Raw genomic sequence first — 23,739 nt, 5'->3', positions numbered from 1 at the left:
AACTCAAAGATCGTGCTCCGCTTTAAAAGGTAGGTCTGGGGTGTCTGTGGTGCATGTGAACTCCAGTACGCTTCGCTGTTGATCTGAAGAGAGCTGTATATCTCATTTCCGTTAGCATTTACAGTATTTACAGTACATTAATAGATGAAAATGATTCTCTCCTGGGAACAGTCCAAGTGCGGTAAAAATTATATTTAAACTTTACATATGTATGAAATATATCTGTATTCTTTCGCGTATTCATTTTCTCATGGACATGCTCATATTTTGGTGTTTTGATATATTTCAAAATATATGATGTAAAAGATTATTAAATGGTACTGGAAAAAACCTGAGATTCGGCGGCACCCCTAGCCAGTTGTCACGGCACCCACTTTGGGAACCACTGCATTACAGGACAATAGCACATTTTCAGATTTTAACCAAAGATTATGAGGGCACACGATTTTTATAAAGACACTGACCCACATTGATTAACTAATTACAATATACGCTGCAATATTTCATTAAAAAAATGTCTTGTAGCTTTTTGGTTAAAACAAAATCTTACATTTACATGGATGAGATAACTTGGCATGCCTGGTTAGGACATGGTGTGACCAAGCAAGAAATTCCCCTTAAGAAAGCGGCCAGGAGCTCAGAGTACAAATTCCACCACAAAAGAAAAACAAAACAGAAAAAGCCTGGTTGTGGCACAGAGAAATAAATTAAGAGTGGAGATCGAAGTAGCTGATTAATAGTCCAAACATTGTGGAATGGAATATATTTGTGCGAGAGAGACGATCCAACTCTACTAGAATAAAAAACGACTTGCAATGCGCTCAACCAATTTGAGGTATCATTCATGTCTGTAGCAAGAGGACAATAACATGTAAAAGGTTCATTGTTATCGGGTGAGGGAATTCATCAAAACTCGAATCCCAACAATATGAAATAGTGAATGCGATAGTAAAATATGAAATTGTTCCCTGGGTCTGTTTTTGTGTGAATGCAATGATGGGAATAACACATTTCCGTTTGTGTGCAGGTGTGTGACTGACCTCTGCTCTGTGTTAAAGATGGCAAACACATGTCTGCTGGACATGAAGCTTTTTTCTATGTCTCGAACCTTCAGGTTGTCCAGAAGAAGCATGTATTTCTTCTCCTTCTCCTAGACAATGAAATAAATAATTAATATTCCAAAACCAAGAGGACAGGATACAAAGATTCTTTTTGTACCTCTAAGCATTCATTTCAATGTGCCTTAGAAGCTCGCTGTCGAGCATTTTTTTATATCAAGGCAACGTTGATCACGAAGTAAATGATAACTACTGGCTGTCGTGCTCCGAAAATATAAAAAAAGCACTATAAATATATATTTCAAGTCGTATGACGCCATACAACTTCTGTTTGATGAACAGACTGAATGGACTGGCCCTTTTATTGTGGTTTTTGGGGCTCCATAGTCACCATTCACTTTCAAAAAATCAAAGATCATTCTGCCATTTTTTGTGGTGTACAGAAGAAAGGAAATCACAAAGACTCGGAGCAACATACGTGTAAGAATAGTCAATGAAAAGATTAATTGAAAACAGAATGACATTCTGGAGGATAAACTCTAAATTTAAACCTTGAAACTTGAGGGCATAATTTGACAATGTGATACATTGAATGTGCTTACTGTTTTGTGACACATAAAGATCCGAACAAACTTTAAGTGTAGTACACAAACTGTGATGAAGTGTTCAAAAGTGCCGTGAACTGTGGAATTGGACCGAAAGCAAAAGACAGCAGCAAACCCCCAAAATACAGTGGATCAGTAATCGTAAGAAAGAACAAAATCTTGTCTTAGTATCTATAGGACAATCGCAGACAAAAGGTCAAAAATGGCGGGCATAAAAAACGCCACACGATTTCACTGTCTAAGCTACTGAAAAACGAGGAGTATAAAAAATGCACAAAGAATTGAGAGATAGACAGAAAGCCCACATGTGGAAGTCATTATTTGGACCAAGGCTCTAAAACACAACATTAAAAAAAAAAGAGCTCCGCTCTCTCCTCCTCCCTGTCTGAACAGGAGGGGCCGGGGTCTCAGGAAACGGCTTGGATTACATCGCAAATAACAGAAAGAAGATGTAGGAGAGAAAGAGAGGAAGAAGGGATGAAAGTGTGAAGTGTGAGTATTGAAAGAATAGAAATGAAAAACAGAAGGGCAGGAGAGAGCCGTCTGATGGCGCTATTGATGATTGAATTTGATGGAGTCGTTGCGGTGTGCAGCATTCCTTGGAAAGTCTGTGAATTCTGAAAATCTGTAAACGGCAAGGCCATTTTACAAAACTAATACTTTCTTACTTTCTGAAGGATCAATTCAAAATAAAAATTCTATCATAATTTACTCCTCATTTCCAAACCAGCGTGCTGTTACTTTTTCCTTTGGAACACAAAAGAGATTTTTTTAAGGAATTGTTACACAATTCATTCCATAAAACGACAGTTTATAGTGATCAGGGTTATGTTAAGATCTAAATAGCAGATAGAAACAACAGAAGGTCAACTTAGATCAGGGTCCACTATTAACTGACTACTAACTATGTTTTTAAATGCTTATAAGGTAGTTGTTTAGGATTAGGTATTGGGTAGGATTAAGGGATTTAGAATAAGGTCATGCAGAATAAAAATGTGCTTTATACGCACTAATAAACAGTTACAATATGCATTAGAATAAGTCATTATAGACTTGGTATACCCTTGGTGTTACCCAACATAAAATATCTTGTGTTTAACCCCGCTAAAGTTACGGGGGAAGAGCTGCAACCGCAACTGAAGTCCTATTCACTAAAGGTTGAGGTTGATCATTGCACATGCGAGAACCATTTCCGCATGTGTATCGATAATGTCAATGCACCATTTTTATGCGAACTCAGACTAGATGTGCGCTTCAGAGATGGGACAAAATAAACAGTGCACAAGGTTTTTTTACTTATATTTTCATTTCATTGGCAGGCCTTGATCACTTTAACTAAAAGCATGCCAATTCGTCAAAAAAGACTTTTGTGTTCCACAGAAAAAAAACAACAGCATTCCGTTTCTTAAGTTTGAGTTCATAATGACAGAAAAAACTTTTTGGGGTGAACTATTCCTATAAACTATCCCACTGTATCTCCTTTCCTCTCTTGTCCTCCTTGACTCTCTGCACCCCTCCTTTTCTGCTCCCCTTGAAAATGTTCTCCTTTTTTCATTCCAGAGGGGCCCACTTCCTGCCTAAGATTTTAGAGGTTAAAAAAAGTTAGAAATGACAGGCTGGCGTTAAGAATACAACATCTGGTACCGCTTTAGTGAGGGAGAGCGAGCGGACGATCGAGCGAGAGAGAGATGGTGAAGGGAAGTCCAGAGGATGGCTGGGAGTACCGAGAGAGTACGAAGAAAGACGAATGGATAGGAGCGAGTGGAAGCGAAAGCCTGAAAGAAACAGAGGAATTGAGAAACAACGGACCACTCCAAAGTTTATTCCCCAAGGGTCCCATCAAACCTTATATGGCCATTGGGGTCCCTCCCTTTTCTTTCTCTCTCTCTGCGTCTTTCTCTGACTTTCCCTCTTTTTTGCTATGCCTTCCATAAACGTCCTGCCAGATAGCCGGCTGTGGAAGCGAATGTGCCACGTCAAGGCTGGATACCGCACGCCGACCCAGGAAAAAAAACGGCAGCGGCTGATCTTAGGCTGCCCGGGGATGGAACTTCGTGAAGAAAAAAAAGATCTTCGAAAGAAAGTCGTGAACGGGTAAACGGACGTCTGGAGTCGGTCTTTCGACCTTCCATTCATCCCGCTGAGAATGAGAGAGAAGCAATGGAGACTTTTTCAGTTCTGTTTATTGTACATCTTATGCCGCCTCCTGTGAAGGTCGGGTCAGCGGGGTTGAGTAACAGAAATAGATAAAGTTAAAAGAAAGGAGTAAAAAGAGAGAGAGAGACCGCGATTGAGAAAGAGGGTTGGAACTATATCCTGCTCCGTCGTCCCAGTGTTCAGACTACCTGTTCAGGATATTACTGGTGTACAGTAGTCTGCACATTGGTTAGACTGTGCATGGACTGTGCAACTCCTGAACGCGAGCAAAAACTCACATACTCTTTGCTGTGTTGGTTTGTTGTCTACACAAAAGCATTGTAACTTTTTTCTGTTATTGCATGTGTCCGTGGTCTGAGAGGTCAGTGCTGTTGGCGGTAATGAAAGAAAAAGAGGTTCCTCTGTGATGGGGAACTTGGATTCAGGTGACTATTCAGGTTTGGACCCAAAAGATGGCATGCATGGCAAATCAGCTTTAAAACGTGTAGCTAACTCAAATTTTAATAACGTCATAATAACGTGAAGCTAACTATTATTTTAATAATTTTATAACACGTGGCTAAGCCTTATTTTAATAATGTCATAAAAACGTGTAGCTAACTCTCATTTAAAAAAAAGTCATAACGTGTAGCTAACCTTTATTTTAATAACGTCATAACCTCTAGCCAACTCTTATTTTATACATGCCATAAGATGTAGCTAATTTTTATGTGTATAACAGCATAACGTGTAACAATCTTGTATTTTTATAACGTCCTAACGTGTAGCTAACTCGTATTTTAATAATGTCATAACATGTAGATAATTATTATTTCATAATGTTAAGCTAACTTCTAGCATGTAAATAGCATTGTAATAAGTAATTATTACATACTCGGGCTGCGGTTTATAGCTCCCTGATAACTTCAGGCGTCTGTCAAGTTTTGTTATGCTGAACCTTTACTGTGCGCTTCAGATGTTTAGAAGGCCTCTCAGAAAGATCGAATTTACACACACATATTGTGGCATAATCGCATAGCTGCATACATACATGCAAACTTACATGAAACGAGAGTGATTATGCATAAAGCAAATAGAAGTGGAGGGCTGCACGAGTCATCTGTTTCCCCTCACGCAGTTCAGCTCAGAAAGCAAGAGAGAGAAAGACTGCAGGAATGCGTGTCTGTTTAGTGTTGGGCGCTGATTAACCCAAACCAGCAGTCCCAGCCCATGAATGCCATCAGTACTGGGATCAATTTACAGAATAGAAGAGAACATCTGATGGTACTCTGTCCTAAAGCCTGACCAACATTTTTAAGCCTAAAGATGTCAACCTTTTAAATGCATAAATATCTGCGTGTGCACACATATGGTGAGAATTGCAATGTGATCTGGTACAAGGGGTGAGGGGCTGTCTCTTCCTCTCTCTCTTTCTCTCTAAGCAGGCTCTAGAAGGCTGGATGGTGTTTGGACAAAGTCTTACAATTTTCCACCAAGGAATGTGTATGGCCCCAGAGAGACTGCCAACCGCAGAGTCAAAATAAAATGAAGAGAAAATTAAGATATATGGTGAGATATAAAAAGATGAGATTTGGACATAAAAATAAGAAAATAGATATTTCTATTTAAGAATGGGAGAGAAATATGTACTTGTGTAAATTAGGAAGAGCTTAAAGTATATTTTTGTTGTGGTATTTTCGACATTAAAATAGAGTTCAGGCATCAGTTCAGGCAGAATTATGAGGTTGTGTCCATTTTGAAAAAACTCCCCGCAAGAATGGATTTTAGCAGAACAGGCATTCTAAGACCAACTTCTTTAGCTTAACTAACATTTAAAACTCCTGTAAAATTCCTTTTCAAATTTTGTGCTTAAAAACTTGCATGACCTTAAGGTAAGGTAATTTGTATACATGTACATTTCCATTTGAAGTTACTTAGCCTTCAAATTTCAATATTCATAAAAATGTATGTTTGCTTATACAGTTGCAAGCATTTGGCAGTCGACTGAGAGCGCCGAGTGTGTGTCTGGGTCTCTGCATGTTTAAGCTTTAAGGTTCTGTGTATATCCATATCCATGTGTGTGTGTGTGTGTGTGTGTGTGTGTGTTTGTGTGTTAGTTTGACTTGGGGGGAATCCAGCTATGTCAGGGTGATCCAGTCCAAATGCCTTTATTCCCAGTGGATAGAGAGAGGGGGAGAGAGAGTGGGGATATGCTAAGAAAAAGCGGGCAAGTAATATACAAGTACAGTAGTAAAGAACTATAGGGACAGAGCCGAATCAACAAAACATAAACTACACACTGGGAAATAAACGTCAAAAGTCTTAAGAAGCATGAGTACATTTTCCTTACAGACCTAAACAATAGTAATGGGGTCAATGCTACAGTACCATGTTACGCACTGCATACTAACTTACTGTTTGGGCAATAACCAATGTAAATTATTTTTTCCTTAATTTTTTGTTTTCAAAAACCAGACATTGATTTATCTGAGCAAAATGAATATATGAAATGTGTATATATTATCATGTGTATATAAATTGCAATAATAGATATATGTCTACAGGGCATGCTAGTATGTCTGTATTCTACTGTATATTGTCTGTGTTATGGGTCCAGAAAAGCAGGCTGCGCTGCCATTGGCTGAGAGCGTTGTCTGTCTGCCTGTCTACACTTGCTGTGCAGAACTTCCTGCACCTGTACAGCAGGCACAGACAGGCAGACAGATGGCAGCCCGCCTGACAGGCCACACAGTGTGATTGACACAAAGAACCGCCAACCGGAACTCACGTCCAAAAGGTTCCATCCCTTTTCCAACCCTACAAAAGCTATTGAAACTGTATTTTGAGCATTTCACCATAATCAAAACATGATTAAAGTATTGAAAAATGTGATGTTTAGATCTCTTAAATGCTTTCTACTCGCCTCATCGTCTTTAAACCAGGACAGGCTTTCGGCCGTGAGCACGAACCAGTAATCCCTGGCTCCTCCTTTGATCAGACTGATGTTGTTGATGGTTAACCAGCCCTTACGGATCACCTGAGGGGCAAAAGAAAGGGGGTGAAAAGTCTGGGGTCATTGTACATAGAGATGAGAGGCATGGCTGAGATTCTCCAGTCCTTAAAGATAAAAAAATTAAGGTGAGCAGGTCAAATCTATATCTAGAAAAGCCGAAAAAAAGAGAGAGAGTGATCTGGATGTACAAAACCAGACAGATAGAAGAAATCAAATAAAAGCTACTGGGCAGGGGGTGAGAGGGTGGGGTGATGATAAAAAAGGGAGCCGAGTGTCAGGATTGCAACTGAAAAGAGGGAAAAGGGCCAAAACATCACGCAGGAAATGAGTAATTTTCTGGCTGATCGAGGCTTTAATCTTGCCACCGCCTGAGTGTAAAAACAGAGCTTTATCCTTTGTGTCATCCATTCAGTTTAGCAATATTGCAAACAATAATTGTGAAATTGCACTATTAAAATATTGAGCTGAAAATACTGATATCACCAAATAACTAAAATAAAGACAAAACAAAACGTCAACTCAAATAGCAATAACTCAATACAAATGGGTTACTGGACAATACATTTAATATACATTTGAATGCTTTTTATCACCTACCGTTTCAATATATTTCAATTATACATACCACAATGAAGAGTAATACAACAAAATTCTTTGTTTTGTGACTGAACCTGCCTAACATTTGCAGCACAGTTTCTATTCATTATGATGAACCAAAAAAACACATGCACACTTAAACCACATGGACTGAGATCAAAGAGAAGTTTCAGATTCCAACTTGATTTTATCATTAGCTCGCACACATCTGTTTATTTATGTATTTACAGGGCTGCAAACTGAAAGGGGGTTCATTCACAGATAGAAAGAGAACTCAAGTACCGTGAAAGAAATGAAAATGATGAAAGTACGGCAGAATAAACAAAGCAGGTAATTGTTGGAAAAACGATTTCAGACAGACTGTTAGTTGAAGAGTATAGTTGAAAGATGTAAAGACACCACTGGGTGAATCAGGATTCAGAAAAAGAGCTCAAAGGTTAAATGAGTCTTGCTTCGGACTGTATCGAAAATAATGAATCTTTAGGGAAATTGTCTGAAAAGGCATAAGATGCATTCTTAACTAAATTTTTTCTTAAAGCTCTACAAGTAACCCTAGATAAAAAATAAAATTCCTTTCAAATGATTTGAATCTCTGATTCCCAGCCAGACACCAGACAAAATGTGGAAAAACTATATAGAGGAAATGGTGATTTTGTTGCATTCAATGACAAACTGGCTTTTGACATACATACAAATAAGCACAAAAAAAACACGTGACGGTGGGAGACAGTAGGTAAGGCTTACAGACACTGGACTCGTACAATTTGACTGGGTGGTGGAGGGGCAGCACCCTAAAACATCAGCAGAGAGGAGAGAATAAAACCGTTTAGCAGGTGTGGGCATCTCTCCTGGCACACCTGCACCACATTGTCACATAGAAAAAGAACACATCTCGAAATGCTTCATCGCAAAACTATACAATGTTTCACAGTTGAAGCTGTATGAATGTATTAATCCATTTGTATAAACAGACCAGACCCCATGAAATGAATATTTAATAAACATTTTGCTCTGTTATCTCAGACTATCTCTCTTTTCAAGTATAAATGTCAATAGTGTCATTATAATGTTTATTCTTGTGGTTAAACTAAATAAATTATTTAATATTTGTTGCTAGTACTGTAGATAAAAAAAGATAATTCAGATGTGGAGGATATAGGGTGTCCAGGAATGTATAGCTACAGTTCCACACACCTGATGGATGAGCTTTATGGAATCTACTGTGTGTGCAGTCACAAAACAGAGATGCATTCATTTATGCCCTTTGTGTCACATGTGACAGGATGAAGTATTGCCTTTCGTGTGTAAGATTTGCACATTAGCTAGGGATTTGGGGGGGGAATCAGAGATGTTGAAAAAGACCTAACTTAATTGCATTTTCATAATGCTTTATGACTAGTTCAAATTATTTCAATATTTTATTTTGTTTCTTTGCATTATTTGATACATTTTTTTCCTATTTTCTTTAGATAAAATGTTAAAATTTGTAACTTAGTTGGTTAGGTTGAAACATTTTTCTAAAATACACACCGAAGGACTATGTGTACATAAAATGATCCCTCATCAGAGGCAAACTCATAAGGCGAGCAGTCAGAGAAAGAGAAAAACATTTAGATAATAATTCAAAGCACAATACTTATGGGGCAAACCCAAACTAAGCCATCAACAAAAAGAAGCCTTAAGATGTTGACGTGTAAGAAATATTTGTTGGATGTTGGACAGGTGGACAAAAGAACTCTCTTCCAAGAAGACCTCAGACCGACTGATCTACCCCAGGTTCATATAATCCCCTCATACAGCAAATAAAATATAATGACTCACCTGGTTTCCTGCTGAAGCCTTGATACATGTTTGATTTGTTTTCTGTTGAGCACTGAGGAGAACATGAGTAAAGAAAAAGAAAGCTCACGTTATGGTTTGTATTGTAAGTCATAGCATTATTGCCGTATTGATATATCTTACTTTGCTGTTAAAACTTACTTGGCAAATCCGATGAAATCTTCATGGTTTGTGTTAATGTAAGAAAGCTGAATCTCTAGTGAGAGTAAAACCTGTTAAGTAAACAAAAACAAAATCTGACATAAAACAAGAATGTACAGTATAGACAAAATACTGATGCTGTTTAATTCAACTGAACCTCCTCTACAGTATGTATACAGTATTCATTGTTTTTATTTTTCACTATAGAACATTTTATTTACTTCATATTGCACCCTAGGCTGAATTTAATGAACATGTAGAGCATTATGGTTATTCCAGTGTACTGACTGGCTGTGTTTTACGTCAAATGAAAAATCGCTGGTGCCGGTGCTACGCTGACCTGGTCTTTGGTTTGACTCTCTCGATCCCGAATGTGTGTGGTCACTATCCTCTCCGTCTCTTCTCGTAGCCTAGGAAAGGTCACTAACTAAGGACATGAATACAAAAGCTAGGTTCAAATAAAAAACACTCAAATCTAAAATTATAACACGCATTGTGCTTGGGTCTTTTTAACTTTTTAACAAGGGCAGCACATATAATCACTCTTTGACATAAACAAATATTATGGTTTGTTTTAGATGTAATGCAATGTGTATACACAAATTAAGGTTAAAAAACGCTGTATTTTAAACATATCGTGCATGTTTGTATCTCCTCTTTGCCCCGCCTCTCTGAACGTGCAGATTTTTTACAAAGCATCGCTCTGAAAAGCGACATGTGCTATGATTGGCCAGTTAACCAGTGAGAAGTGATTGGTCGAATACTGCAAGTGTGTGACGTAAATGTAACAACTCTTACCATATTTGGAACATCAGGTACTGACAGTTACGGCCACCTTACTTGCGTATAAATTTGGGCGGTCTTAGTTAAATCATACCACGAACTGATGTAGATTTGTGGGGGTGTGATTACATACTTTTAATTGATACTTTCAATTTTGCAATTTTACGTGTGTAATACTGTACTTGCATTCACACAGCATAAGGACACTGTACCTTGTTAGTACACTGTTGTACTGTGTTGATGAGCTCCTGTATCACCATGTCTACACACTTGAGACACGGGCCTTTGAGTTTCACAATCTGTTTCTTCACTATGGCTTCAAAGGCCATATCAGGTGTAAACAGGCCCGTCCTAGAGGGAGAGGAAACAGCACACTGTATATATTCTGGAATACCACTTTTACATTTACACTTATATTTATTCATTTAAAATATGTTTTCATCCAAAGCGACTTACAAATGAAAGAGCTGAAGAATAATTGTAATAAATCTTTGCCACACACCTGATGCCGTGGATGTTTTTAATAGCATAACTGATCTCCCTTCGTAATTCTTTCTCGTCAAACTCCATCTGATATAGTGCAGAGCAACATGAGCAAGAAATGCGCATGAGCTTATTTTACTAAAAGGAACTCCAATAACTAACAATGATCAAGTCAACTTCAACAAATCACCTTAACCAGTTCGAAAGGGAAACGCTCATGAAACACCCGGTTGATTTTGGCCCCTCCTGAAAGCTCCAATGTGTCCACCTGATCACCAGATCCTTCGATGCTCTTCTCAAAATCCAGCCCGAAGTGTTGTATCAGCCTTAGACAACAGAGTTACACAATGCATCGGTGTGTGTGCCCTCTTCATTTTATCTTTTCACTTCATCTGTAGTGTGCATTTGTTTATGCAGTAAACAAAGGGCTTGCTCATGGCAAAGAGGTGTCAGACTAGCAAGTATACAGTCAAGTTTGTTTGCGTCTATTGTCCACGTGTGTGTGTGAATGTGTGTGAACCCACTGCATTAAGGTTTTGGTCTTGCGCGAGGGGTCATCCGAGTTCATATACTGGTACTGCTTTGCCTCTTCATCCAATGAGAGAAGCTGACCCTGTAGTCGACTACGCAAAGCTGGTAATGTCTCACAGATGTGATTGGTAAGTTGCTATGGAAATATAAATAGGTTTAAGAGTAAATGAAATAAAGAAATAAAAATAAAGTGGAAGTCTCATTAATCTGTAATCACATTTACAGCAACATGTGTTGTATTAGGAGTAGTTCACCCAAAAATTATGTCATTGTGTATTAACTTCAAACCTGTATGACTTTGTGTCTTCTGCAGAACACAAAAGAATATAATAAGAAAGTTGGTGACCGAACAACAACAGTACCTATTAACTAAAATTGGTTTTGTGTCCACACTATTGAAGTGAATGGTAACCGCCATTGTTCGGAAATATCTTCTTTTGTGTTCTACACAAAAATTACAATAGGGTGAGTAAGGGTCCATTCATATTTGTAGTTCGGTTCTTTTGGTCCAGACCAAAAAAGAAAAAAAATGTAGTCCTGGTTTGCTTAGTGTTCAGACTGGCATTTTAACAGTGAACCTAAAGATATCAAACAGCTTACATGTGAGTCGCAACGTGATTGGACAGCTTTTATGATTATGTCTTGTCCTGTTATCTTGTAGCTAAATTGGTCTTGTTTGTCCAGGCTCCAGAGCTCTTTTGCACCCTGCTTGGCGTTCCACTGTTCACGCAGATTGCTGCCCCGGCGACCTTGGCATCCTCTCTGGCTGGCGGCTCGAAGGAGCTTTTCCTTGTGGATCCATCTCTCCCCATGTGGTTGTTTGAGTGGAATAAGCATCTCTCCCTACGAGGTTGTTCGAACAGAGTAATCATCTCTCCCTACGTGGAAGATCAAGTGGATTATTCCTCTCTCCCTACGAGGTTGTTCTACGGAGCTTTGCCACTGCTCTCCCCTCGGGGTTGTTATACGGAAACGGAATAAGTCAAAACGGCGCCAGGAATCCGTCACATACGCAAACACAGATACAGTAAACACTCCTTTTATATTACCAAATCACTTGATTTTCGTGTCGTATAGTATATTGTTTTCACTTTCCAGTTTTTGGTTTGGTCCGATGCCTTTGGTCCGTGTTGCGTTCACATTTTTCAATCGAACTCCACCAGAGTACGCTTGAAAGTGGAACGAGACCCATCTTTTCAGTGGTCTCGGCCCACTTGTTCGGGTGGCAGCGTTTACACTTACACAAATAAACAGAGCAATCTCACCAGAGTTCGTTTTAATCTAACCAAACATGGCATATGTGAAAACACAAAATGTACATTTTTGGATGAACAATCCCTTTAAGGAAAAAATAGCAGAGCTTACCCCAGGGGTTTCCAAACTTTTCAGCCCACGACCCCCAAAATAAAAGTGCCAGTGACTCGAGACCTCCACTACCCGAGGTGGTTAAAGTATACAAATGTTGCATGCAACTACCCACATGTGCTAATTAGGTCTATCCAAACACGTGCATAATGACAACACAAACTCATGCATTTACTCATTACTTTACTTGTTGTTATATATAAACCACAAACTATTACTACAGTTGGTCAAATTTCCGTCAGGATTAAGCACAGATCAATTGTTTTTAATGTTATTTACATTTACTTTCATTCTTCTCCAAACTGGTATGACTTTTTCCCAGTCCCACATAAAAGGAGTTGTTTTCAAGATTTTCACATTTCAAGTTTTCATTTTGCCGCTGTTTGTAATGAGCAGCTATAAAATGTACTTTGTGATCTTTGTAATTTGATCATTAAACCTTCTCGATCATTTCACAAAATCTTCTGAGGTTGTTAAAGTATACAAACGTTGCACGCAACGACTCTCATGCAGGTCTGTCCAAACACGAGCATAATAACAACACAAAAGAACACAATATTCTAACATCCTCAGGGGTCACGATCAAGGGGAAGGAAAATCGAAATGGCTTTTATTTGCATGGTTTAATCTTTCATTGAACTAATTTTTTTTATATTTTGTTAAACTTATAAACTTATAAACAAAATATGCTATTTCTAATAATAAAAAATATTTCTGGAAATTATCTCGCGACCCCACCCACTTTGGGAACCCCTGGCTTAACCACTGTTCTTCACATTATATATAGTGTAGCATCTTTGTTTCTCACCTGGTTGAGGACCCTCTGTAAGTATGCGGTACCCATGCAGTCTGCCATGTGTCTGTATGCTGGGTGTGATTTGAAGAACCGTCTCTCTGCAGCCAGAGCTGCACTAATCTCCTTTTTTCCTTCAATGTCCTTTTGGCTACGGTTTACCACACCAATATAACCTGAAGTCAACACAAGAAGACAAAAAAGGACATGGGGAGTAGAAGTATTAGTCTATTTCTTCATAAACAATCTATGTTTTTTAGCCTAAATCAAGGCTGGAGAGGTAGAGATAAAAATAGTGAATGAAGGACACACATTATCTTAAAATTCCCCAAAACAAACAAATGAGTAACTAACTTAATAACTGATATAACTTTTAAGCACATATTTATATTTGAGTAAATTAACTCAAGAGATTGAATAAATCATGGTTGTTGACAACTGAACTAGAATTTAGATTTTATCCTATTCCTCTCTTTATTAAAACTAAAGAATATCATTTCCATAGTCCTTAAATTCTTCTACACAGCTGGACTCTTGTGTGTCCAATGCATTTAAGCAGCAGCAGAAACATAAGTCTCTGCACCTGGCCATGTTTTAGCAGTTTTAGCCTGCAGCAGCCTTTGCTTGGCACTGGCCCATATCCTACAACAAACTCCACATTTCTACATGTGAGCCATACCTCTGCGAAGTGGCAGTAACCTGTTCTCCAGCACATCCCTGACATCCGTGCCCTTGTCCATCAGGTCCAGTTTAGTTATTACACCGATAGTGCGCTGCCCTAAATGAAGGATTGAGAAAAAAATGTATATTACCAAACCAAATTCCCATTAGTGGAATAAGACAGACCTCAAGACCTTTCCTACTCACCCTGTGGATCCACATCTTTCGCCAGCTTAAGAGCATCAGAGTTAGCCAGATCCATGTTAGCAGGAGTGGCAGCCAGGATGAGACAATTCTCTTTGCAGATGAATTGCATGATCATGTCTCTGATCTGGTATTCAATGTCAGGGGGTTGATCTCCCACTGGGACTTTGGTTATGCCTGGAAGATCTATCAGAGTCAGGTTCAAAACTGCATAAAGAGAAAAACAAAGACAAAGAAATTTGTCCAGAGACAAATTATAATGAGGTCTCTATAGGCAACAATGCCACTGCAAATAAATGGGATGCAAATAAATACTTTTTTCTACTAATATTTACATATTGATTTTGACAATATTAGACCTTGGCGTCAAAACAAAAATAGACATGCTGTACAAATCAAATAAGTCAACAGAACTCATGTAGAGGAAAACGAGAATGTGGCAATCGGGTTTAAAAAATGAGTCACTTACCTGATAAAAATGAATAAAAAAGCAATATAATTTTGTTTTAGTGTTAGTATTATTTTATATGTTTGAAGTGGGCAATTGCTCTTTTAAAGGGATAGTTCATCTAAAATAAAAATGATGTGAGTAAAAAGGGTGAGTAAATGACAGAATTACATTTTGGGTGAACTATTGCTTGAAGGCTTTACCGCCATCTGTCAATGAAACATATTTTTGTTGTTACAGGCTGTATTTAATTTTCCTATTTCAGATATTTAAATTGTAATTTTATGTATTGCATTAAGATAATAATACCATTGGGAGAGTAGACACGCAGACTGATGGGAATGCAGGATATGCCTTTATTTGCTCCTGTGACTCTGTCTGTCTCTGCTTCAATCTCCCGTCGAACCTCATCAAAGTCTGTAAACTTCTTCCCTTTACAGTGCAGAAACTCTGCATACTCTATGACAAAGGATGGAAAGAAGGAATCAGATAAAGAACACACTGCATCGGAAACAGTTTATCAGCATTTTAACAATTATTCACCTCCATTTTTGTATTTATAGACAGACTGATACATTTTTAAAGCAGGAAACACTGCCCTCTAGTGTTCGGTCAATCCACATATTTACACAGCTCACTTTCCCACTTTTACAATTACAAAGATGTCTGATATTTTCAAACCAGAAGCTTCTTACTTAATGTGGTGCAATTTACACTGTTCTGTATATTACTAAGTATTTTTAATAGCATGCCAAACTGTTAAAAAAGCATGATGCTTTATCATATGATCTCATCACGTTCCATGATGAATTACTCAATATCTAGTTGTTTTAAACCTGTATACATTTATTTGTTTGGTTGAACACAGAGAAAGATATTAAGAAGAATGTCAGCGACTGACATTTCTGGAGAATTACTGACAACAGTAGAAAAAATGTAAATGGTACCCCAGCACTGTTTGCTTTTCAAAATTACTCTATAATATCTTGTTCAACATAACCAAAAATAATAGTAGTCAGTGGTGCCCCAGAACTGTCAGTTGCTCAACAGAACAAACACATTTATATAGTTTTGAAACAATCTGAGGGGGAATAATTCATGACATGAATTTTGAGGTGGAATTTAAGTATAGTTTTGGCAATGTAAATGGCAGTCTGAATAAATTCTTTAGAAATTCCAAAACCATTTTAGGAACGCAATACATTCATTTAATTAAAGGGATAGTTCACACAAAAATAAACATTCTGTCATCATTTACTCACCTTCGTGTTGTTCCAAATCTCTATAAATGTCTTACAGAGAAAGATATTTGGAAGAATACTTATAACCAAACAGATCTCATCGCCCATTGACTACCATAGTAGGAACAATTAGGTTATATATATGTATATATTTTGTTCTGTTGAACACAAAAGAAGATATTTTGAAGAATGTGGGACAGCAGTTCCGGGGCACTTTTGACTACCATTGGAAATGTCCTTACTATGGTAGTCAATGGTATTCAAAAAGGAATGTTTGGTTACAAGGATTACCAAACAGTTGTGTTAAACCAAACAAAGAAATGTATACAGATTTGGAAAACTACAGTAAGTAATTCATGACAGAATTTATATTTCTGGTGAACTATCCCTTTAAAGGAGATATTTTTCAGTGACCAATTTTGTAAAGTACTGATAAAAATATAAATAAGACTATTAGATATTTTTACTTCACTAGACTTTGGGCTGTGCACCTTCTTCCGGCCAGTGTTGTCATAACCTCATTTAACTGCCCATGAGTTCAAATCATGCTTTTCAAGAGGTGCGTGTATCTCTCATACCTGCTGTTGCATTGATGAGCTGAAGGATAAGTGGTCTCCTCGTAACAATTCCTGAGCCTCTTGGCAGAAAATCTCTGAGAAGATAACATTGGCCATTTTGTCAAAAACGAAACATTAATAGACGCATAAACTTCCCCCACAAAACTACCCATCAAACATCCCTCACATGACAGACTAACACAGTCCCTGTCTGAGGCACAGTGCCAGAAACTCTCTGTCTCTGCATACTTGGACTGGCCCAGTGTCACAGTGAAACCCTAAACCCTGTGGCCCGTCACACCTCTTCCTACCCTCGTACAACATACGTAGATATATTTGGAGGTGTACACACAACTTCCATAAGCGTGTACAGTTGTAGAGAACCTGTGATACAGTGGAAGGCAGTGAGTTCAGAATGCTAAAGCAATTCAGTTTCATCATCCATGTGAATGTGCATCTGTGATTTTCTTAACAGTCCTGAGTGTTATATATTGAATATTCATATTGATTTAAAATGTTTTTTTCTCGTGTTCTAGTTAAATTCATTAAGACAGCTACATTTAAGCAGTCCAAAGATTCATTTGGTACTTTTAGATGTTTGGTTAAGTGTCTCGACTTCATAACTGTCTAAAACAATAGCGTGACTTGCTTTGTCCAATTGATTTTCAAAGAGGCAATCTGTTAGGTCTGATAAATACCAGGCTTGGGATGGAATCTCAACACTGGATGATGAAGATGATACAGAAAATAGGGTGTGTGAAGAGCTAAATCAGAACTATTGCCTAAAATAGACGGGAACTCCCACTGGGTCAGACCCAGTTAAAGGCATTCACATAGCGGCATAGGATGCAGGTAGAACCATGACAAGGCCCCTATATATCCTGTAAAATTTGAAAATGATCCTAACATCTCAATTCATTATAAGTGATGTTTGCTAAAGCACCAATGACTCAATTGCTCATAGTTAGGGAGCAAACAACTCAGTCGTGTCTGCAATAGACTTTAAGTTTTTAGGGCATATTAAAATACTGGTGAGAAAATCACATAGACTCACACTGAAGAAGGTATCCGAGTCATATCCGGTGGCTGAAATGCTATAAGAAACCACCAGGTAATGTCCTAGCAAACAACCAGAACACCCTAGCAACCGCACAGCAAAAATGCAGGAATCTAGTTATCAGTATTGTTTATAATTGAATCAGCTGGACATTAACCAGAGTATACTGTATGAACTAGCAAGCCAGCCAGATTCAACTCTTACCCGGACAGTGGCTCATGTCTCTGTGTCACCCATGGCTAGTTATTTCAACAATGTCTTGTACATTCCCAGTACACACCCTGACCTTCACTTCTAACCCCCTTAACAAAGCCCCCTTTTGACTCAACGGCTCCAATCTGCTCTTTCCCCATTTTCTTTTCTTTCATCATGACTATCCCCTCAATTCATCCTGTCCCTCCCCCTGTACCCACAATGCATTGCTGCAGCAAACAGACATTTACATTAATAAATGTACATTTCAGGGGCTGTTTAACTGAGTGCTGAAAGACTGAAAGAAACATGTGAACAAATTGTTTAAAGATAAAAAAATCGCATAGATTTGAAACATCCAGTGGGTTTACTGAATAAAAAATGTTGTCAACAACTTCTTGTGTTACCATCTTTGACATCAATTTAAACTGAAGTTAAAAATTCTCTAGGTCTTTTCTTTTGAGCTCTAGATTTATATGTCATGGAAAACTAGTACCCCAAGCATTATTCTCCCTTAATCCGTGATATTTCATTGCATAAACCCATTTCTTCAGGCATCTCTGGACTTCCACTGAGTGGCAGTGCTACAGAGAGGACAGATGGCTGATGCCCTCTGCCATTCATATATATCTCATTGCTATGGATACATGAGCTCATTATTTCCTGTATATCAGCTCTAATGTAGGCCATTATATGACTGCACCATGGAAGTTCATTCTGATGCTTATTAGACTCCACATCTTATTCTATAGATATCTATTTAAAAGTCTCCAAAACTGTAGTACTTATGATCGGTACAACATTTCAGTTAATGTACAATAAAAAATCTGTTTACATTTATATGAATTTCAACACCAATGTATCTATGTGAAGCTACATGGGAATGGAAGCTACATTTTGTGTTATTATATTGCAAATGTCAGGCATGAGAATCCAGCGCGTTTAACATTACATCCGAATGCATGAAGAACCGTTGCACAACCCCTTTAAGATACATTCTCATTTCCCAGTTTAATATTCAAATGCAACACGAAAACCATTCAGACACAAAAGTTATTATAGGGCCTTAGAAGACTTCGAAAATAGCACACGTTTCATATGGAATATGTCATTCGTACCATCTAACTCTTGTACAAGAACAAAAAACCTTGATGTTCTGAGTGCCGTAAGGATAAGTAGATTATGACAGTATTTTCATTCTCCAGATTTCAGGTTATTTGAGTCCAATAGTACAATAACTCTATTTTCAGAGTGAGTGGTTAGAATCAACTTTAATGCTCAGTAAAATTACAAATTACAATGCCTAATTTTTCATGAACTATTGCAGCGTTGTCAATGTGGGACATTCTCTTTATTAAAAGCGCGTACCCTTACAATCTTTAGTTAAAATCTGAAAATGCACTTTCGTCCTGTAATGACTATTCATCTTAGATGATGTATGTTAGACAGCTTGGGCGGAGCATCTGTTAACTCGTCCTCTTTGTCCTCTTCATTTAAAAATGCAAAGGCTGTTTTTATACATGCAATCAAATCGCAGAGAAAGACGAAAGCCAAACCCACAATTTTTCTCATTCAAAATTCTATTTCACTCGGAAATGTGTCAAAATACAGAAGTAAAACGTTTTTTAGGCTTTAAAGATTAGCTCACCGGAAAATGTAAAAATATATTTTTGAATGATTTATCCACCCTCATGTAGTTCAAACCCTGTATGACTCTTACTATGGAACACAAAAGAAGATATTTTGAGAAATTTATTATTTTAGTTTCTGCAAAATAATGAATGTCATGAGTGTATAATTAATCACATATGGTGATAATTTTGTAATGTCTGAAGATTTAAACCTAATGCAGTATTGCAGAGATGGATATTTATTAAATAAATATACACAAGAGGTGGGAAGGAAACTTTCCATTTTAAAGTCAGCATGAAAAGGAAAAACGATCATAACTATAACCTGACTATCAAAACTGAGTGAGCCAGGTTGAGTAAGGCTGATAGCATGTTCTCTCATACACGGACCAAGTTTTAACGTCGAAGGTCAGAATTCTTAAGTGCCTTCGTTTCCGATAAGCATGCAGCCACTGTTCTCAGTCAGACTCAATTATCTCAAGCAGGCAAGATTCACTTCAGCTCACCAAACTGATAAGCACCAAACAAACAATGGCTCCCACTAACAATCACAGCTTCCTGTTGGACAGACTCAGTCTTTCCATGCGGAAACCAGAATGCAAAGTGAAGATCCTGTAAGGTTCTCATGCACAAAGAAAATGAAAAACGACTAGGGATTTACACTGTTTAGATGTTTTCAACTGAAAACTGAGATTGCGGACCTTGTTAAACAACTTTAGGTGCTTGTTTCTAAATAATAGCAAGAACTGTTTTTGACTAAGCTGAAAATTTGTAATAAGGCATCGCTGACATACAAGGGTTATACTTACGTATAACTATCTTGACGTATATATACATATAACTATCTAAGATGGTAAGTAACTCACGTACTGAGAATAAAATGTATAGTATAATTTAAGTTGCTTTGGATAAAAGCGTCTGCAAATGCATAAATGTAAATGTACTTATACATTCTTTTTATTTATTTGGGACTTGTTCAAATCATATGTAGTTATCTTCAAATTCTGCATGGCGTGTGGATTTGTCAAAGCATTACACAGATGGAGGAAGAGGTAGTGACTGTTCCTGAATACAGATGAGAGCAGGACCATCTGCACCTGCTTCATCTAAACAGATCACACTGTCTCTTAAGTTCACTTAAATTAACATAATGGCCATTGACTAATGATGGACATATTCAATTCTATCTTAAATGATCTGAATTGGTAAATAACCATGTTGCCTGGTGAATTGTGTCAAAATAAAGTGTCCGTTCACTGACCTGACCTCTATCCTAAAGAATAATTCAGTACATATTGTGTCAAATAAGTGTTTGGTTCTTTTCAGGAACAGTTGTCACCATTGCATCTTTCTACCACCCTTCCTTATTAACACTTCCCTTAATATTGAATTATTACCTGATATGTACAGTAAAGTCTTGAGGAAAGTTGAGCAAAAACGTGATGGTGTAATACCTGCCCACGAAATTTTCCAGAACAGAGCTTTTGCCTGCGCTCTGACCGCCGACCACCGCGATCTGCGGCAGGTCCAGGTTGCAGCTCTGTCCGATGGCGCTGAAGGCGTCCTGCAGGCGATTCACCAGCGGGACCAGCTCCTCCATCCCCCGGTTGCCCATAGTTACAGAGCCGCGAGGATGCGCGCGAATCACTGCACGAGCAAATGCAGTTCGCGATAACACGCTCCCCTTGCTTCTTAAAAGACAATAATAAAGTTTGCGTTCGAACTTGAAAGCCTTTAAAAGCAACCTGACAACTTTAAATCGAGGTTTTGTAATGTTTTTTCTATATACATTGTCTACCCAAACAGACTGCGTTTCTAGCATTAAAATGAACTTAAATAGAGCATTCATATTAAAACGCACATGTAGATAACAGAAGAATAACGCAGTTTTGTAACCTAACGACATTTTTACAGCCGAAACCAAATGTTGTAGTTATTTACTAAGTCATTAAGTACGAGCAGTAATCTATCTAACGGCACTTCAGCGCTGGACTCTGTGGTACCAGAAATAACTACAAACTACAGACCTGAACTTAACAGCGAACCGCTTTTACTGCACACGACAAACCAAAGGCAACAATAAAAGACGATAATTTGAGAAAAAAATACTAAACTATCTCCAATGAAAGTCTAGTGTTTTACTTACTCGTTTGACTGCACAGGAGTCAACTTGTGGTCGAAAATTGACAGTCCAGCGTTGACTGTGCGTGCGCGTACTCGATCAGACGCCACTCCTCAGGGGACCCGAAGCTTTACATTTTGTGATTTTTTAAATGTACGCATTTTAAGACATGGCACGCAGCTTTATACACGGATTTTATGGTGTACAATAAAGAAAATACATGTCGTGGAAATGAGAGGATGTGGGAAAAACTGACACTAACTGACGTAGGGTAGTAGCGCGCACAACTCGCAAGAGTCCCAGCCCCTTGTATAATATGATTTTTTCCTGGTCATCAAATACATAAAAAATGAAATAAGAAATACACAATCGACCATAAATCACATCGTGCTTTTTAATGTTATGAAACTGTCTCTTATCAGTTGTACAAACCATTTATTACAATCAATGTATTTACGCTAACCTCCTTTTTTACGCAATTTTTGAAAGACTAAAACCGCCTCGCGTTATAGCTACATGATCATGACAAAGAAAGTTTCAAAACTAAATTAAATGCATGTTCAGATTTGTATTTATAAACGAATTGATTTAACTGTAGGGGGCAGTGGTCAGTAATGTGGTACACCCATACTCATTTTAGTACAGTAGACTCATCAAGTAAAAATAACACTGAATGCTCACTGGGTTGCCAGATAGTAATCATTCAATTCTTAAGAAAAAATGTTTAGATGTTTAGAACATGATTTATAATATTAAAGATCTTACAAAAAATAAAACGGCAATGGTGTGGATTATTATTTTACCCGGTTTCAAAACTAAGAACTTTATTTATTGATGAAAGTAAAGGTAGTGTCACGATATGTCTTTAGTAATTGATGAATGATTTCCAGCACACTGACACCATAAACATATGAAACACCAGCAATGCTTTGAAGCCAAACACAGTCAATTATTATCACTGCTGATAAACAATTTTTATGTTGATTATTTTATCATGATTCTGCTTGAGACACATACATCATAATATTTACATTTTCTAGTCATAATTTAACTCCTGTTTTTTTCTAAACTTTTCTTTGCATAATAAAAATGAATTTTGATAATTTGACACATAAAGCCCTCCTCTCCACAACAAACAAACATGTTTAGATGACCTTCAGATCATTTAACATGGCAGTAACGTCTATTTGGGGGACACAAGGTGCAGTCTGGGTTTTATTACGTAGTGTCTTCTGTAGGTCCTTTGCTGTCTGTTGTAATGTGTGTGGAACAGTGTGAGGTTTGTGCCCGTCCCCTGCACTTCTGCAACACAGCAGCACCTCATTAACTTCACCCTCAATTCCTCGAGAGAACACACGTGGGAAAACAGCCTGAACGCGTTCAAGCACAGACTTCCTGAGAGACGAGTCACGACACACGAGATTAAGCATAAACAGCCCTTTGAAGGAAAAGAAAGAAACCATGAGAACTTTCCTTGAAGAAGCGTCAAGACAACAATCTTACTACAACAATGAATCTCTCTTACCTCGAGGTGTTAACAAGTTGTAAACCTTTCTTAGTAGTAACGTTTCTACAAAGGCTGGTGGAGGGCAGCTCATGCCCAGGGTGGTGTCTTTGCTGTCAACGTCAAACATGACAACATCAAATGAATGGCCTCCTATAAAAAATGCAACAATGTTTAAGATGTTTCAGATAAGACATAGTGCCGCTTAGAACCTCCTGGAACCCCTTAACGTCTCTACAAAACTGTTTTGGACCTACCTTTACTTTCCAGCATTGTAATGTGCTCAAGACCATCTCCCAGTATTACCTTCAGCCTCTCATCCGTCTGAAATGCAAACCAGGTATGAGCCACCTCAAGCACGGCTGGATCCAGTTCCACCACTTCAACTCGTGAACAAGGCACAAAGTCATGCACAAACTGGGGCAGGCCACCGCCACCCAGTCCCACCAGTAACACGGACACTGGGTGATCTGTTTGAGGATTTTTAACACGTTATATATGAACATCACTGTGAAAACAGAATTGTCACATTTTTCATTTTATCAGAAAGTCTTAAAAACTTGATCAATAACTAACATATCAAGACATTTATTAACCCGCTTGAGACGTATGGATTACTTTTATGATGCATGTGCCCTGAAGCTTTAAAAAGTGCGTAATTCAATGGCATTAGAAATCTAGAAACAGCCAGGATTCCATTTATTATTATTGAAATTGTATTCGGCTGAGGAAAGCAAGGAATGTACAAATAGGGACAAATTTCGGGATAACATAACTAT

The 23,739-nt window shown here is 38.0% G+C and overlaps 2 protein-coding genes across 7 annotated transcripts in view; both read right to left on the bottom strand.

Moving 5' to 3' along the window:
• Positions 1-21,596, bottom strand: part of dnm3a (dynamin 3a) — a 38,524-nt gene extending 16,928 nt beyond the window's left edge. For 2 of the 3 annotated variants that reach the window (XM_079475564.1, XM_079475565.1), the window contains exons 1-17: positions 21,481-21,596; positions 20,789-21,025; positions 16,476-16,549; positions 14,966-15,115; positions 14,212-14,415; positions 14,024-14,122; positions 13,360-13,520; positions 11,180-11,322; positions 10,846-10,981; positions 10,675-10,742; positions 10,385-10,523; positions 9,730-9,816; positions 9,390-9,460; positions 9,231-9,282; positions 8,171-8,200; positions 6,723-6,836; positions 1,041-1,150 (exon numbers count right to left, since the gene is read on the bottom strand). In XM_079475564.1, the coding sequence (XP_079331690.1) occupies positions 1,041-1,150; positions 6,723-6,836; positions 8,171-8,200; positions 9,231-9,282; positions 9,390-9,460; positions 9,730-9,816; positions 10,385-10,523; positions 10,675-10,742; positions 10,846-10,981; positions 11,180-11,322; positions 13,360-13,520; positions 14,024-14,122; positions 14,212-14,415; positions 14,966-15,115; positions 16,476-16,549; positions 20,789-20,949 (1,799 nt within the window). In that variant the 5' untranslated portion in view covers positions 20,950-21,025; positions 21,481-21,596. Of the gene's footprint in view, positions 1-1,040; positions 1,151-6,718; positions 6,837-8,153; positions 8,201-9,230; positions 9,283-9,389; positions 9,461-9,729; positions 9,817-10,384; positions 10,524-10,674; positions 10,743-10,845; positions 10,982-11,179; positions 11,323-13,359; positions 13,521-14,023; positions 14,123-14,211; positions 14,416-14,965; positions 15,116-16,475; positions 16,550-20,788; positions 21,026-21,480 lie in introns of those variants that run through there. The other variant, XM_079475566.1, reaches the window with a different exon arrangement.
• A 231-nt stretch (positions 21,597-21,827) lies between these two features.
• Positions 21,828-23,739, bottom strand: part of mettl13 (methyltransferase 13, eEF1A lysine and N-terminal methyltransferase) — a 14,144-nt gene continuing 12,232 nt past the window's right edge. For all 4 annotated transcript variants that reach the window (XM_079474320.1, XM_079474318.1, XM_079474317.1 and 1 more), the window contains exons 6-8: positions 23,218-23,430; positions 22,982-23,113; positions 21,828-22,894 (exon numbers count right to left, since the gene is read on the bottom strand). In XM_079474320.1, the coding sequence (XP_079330446.1) occupies positions 22,602-22,894; positions 22,982-23,113; positions 23,218-23,430 (638 nt within the window). In that variant the 3' untranslated portion in view covers positions 21,828-22,601. The remainder of the gene's footprint in view (positions 22,895-22,981; positions 23,114-23,217; positions 23,431-23,739) is intronic.

This window comes from Barbatula barbatula (genome assembly GCF_947034865.1).
Source record: "Barbatula barbatula genome assembly, chromosome: 15".
Taxonomy (NCBI): Eukaryota; Metazoa; Chordata; class Actinopteri; order Cypriniformes; family Nemacheilidae; genus Barbatula; species Barbatula barbatula.
Note: the sequence above shows the minus strand (reverse complement) of the source record. Positions and strands in the feature narration are given on the sequence as shown.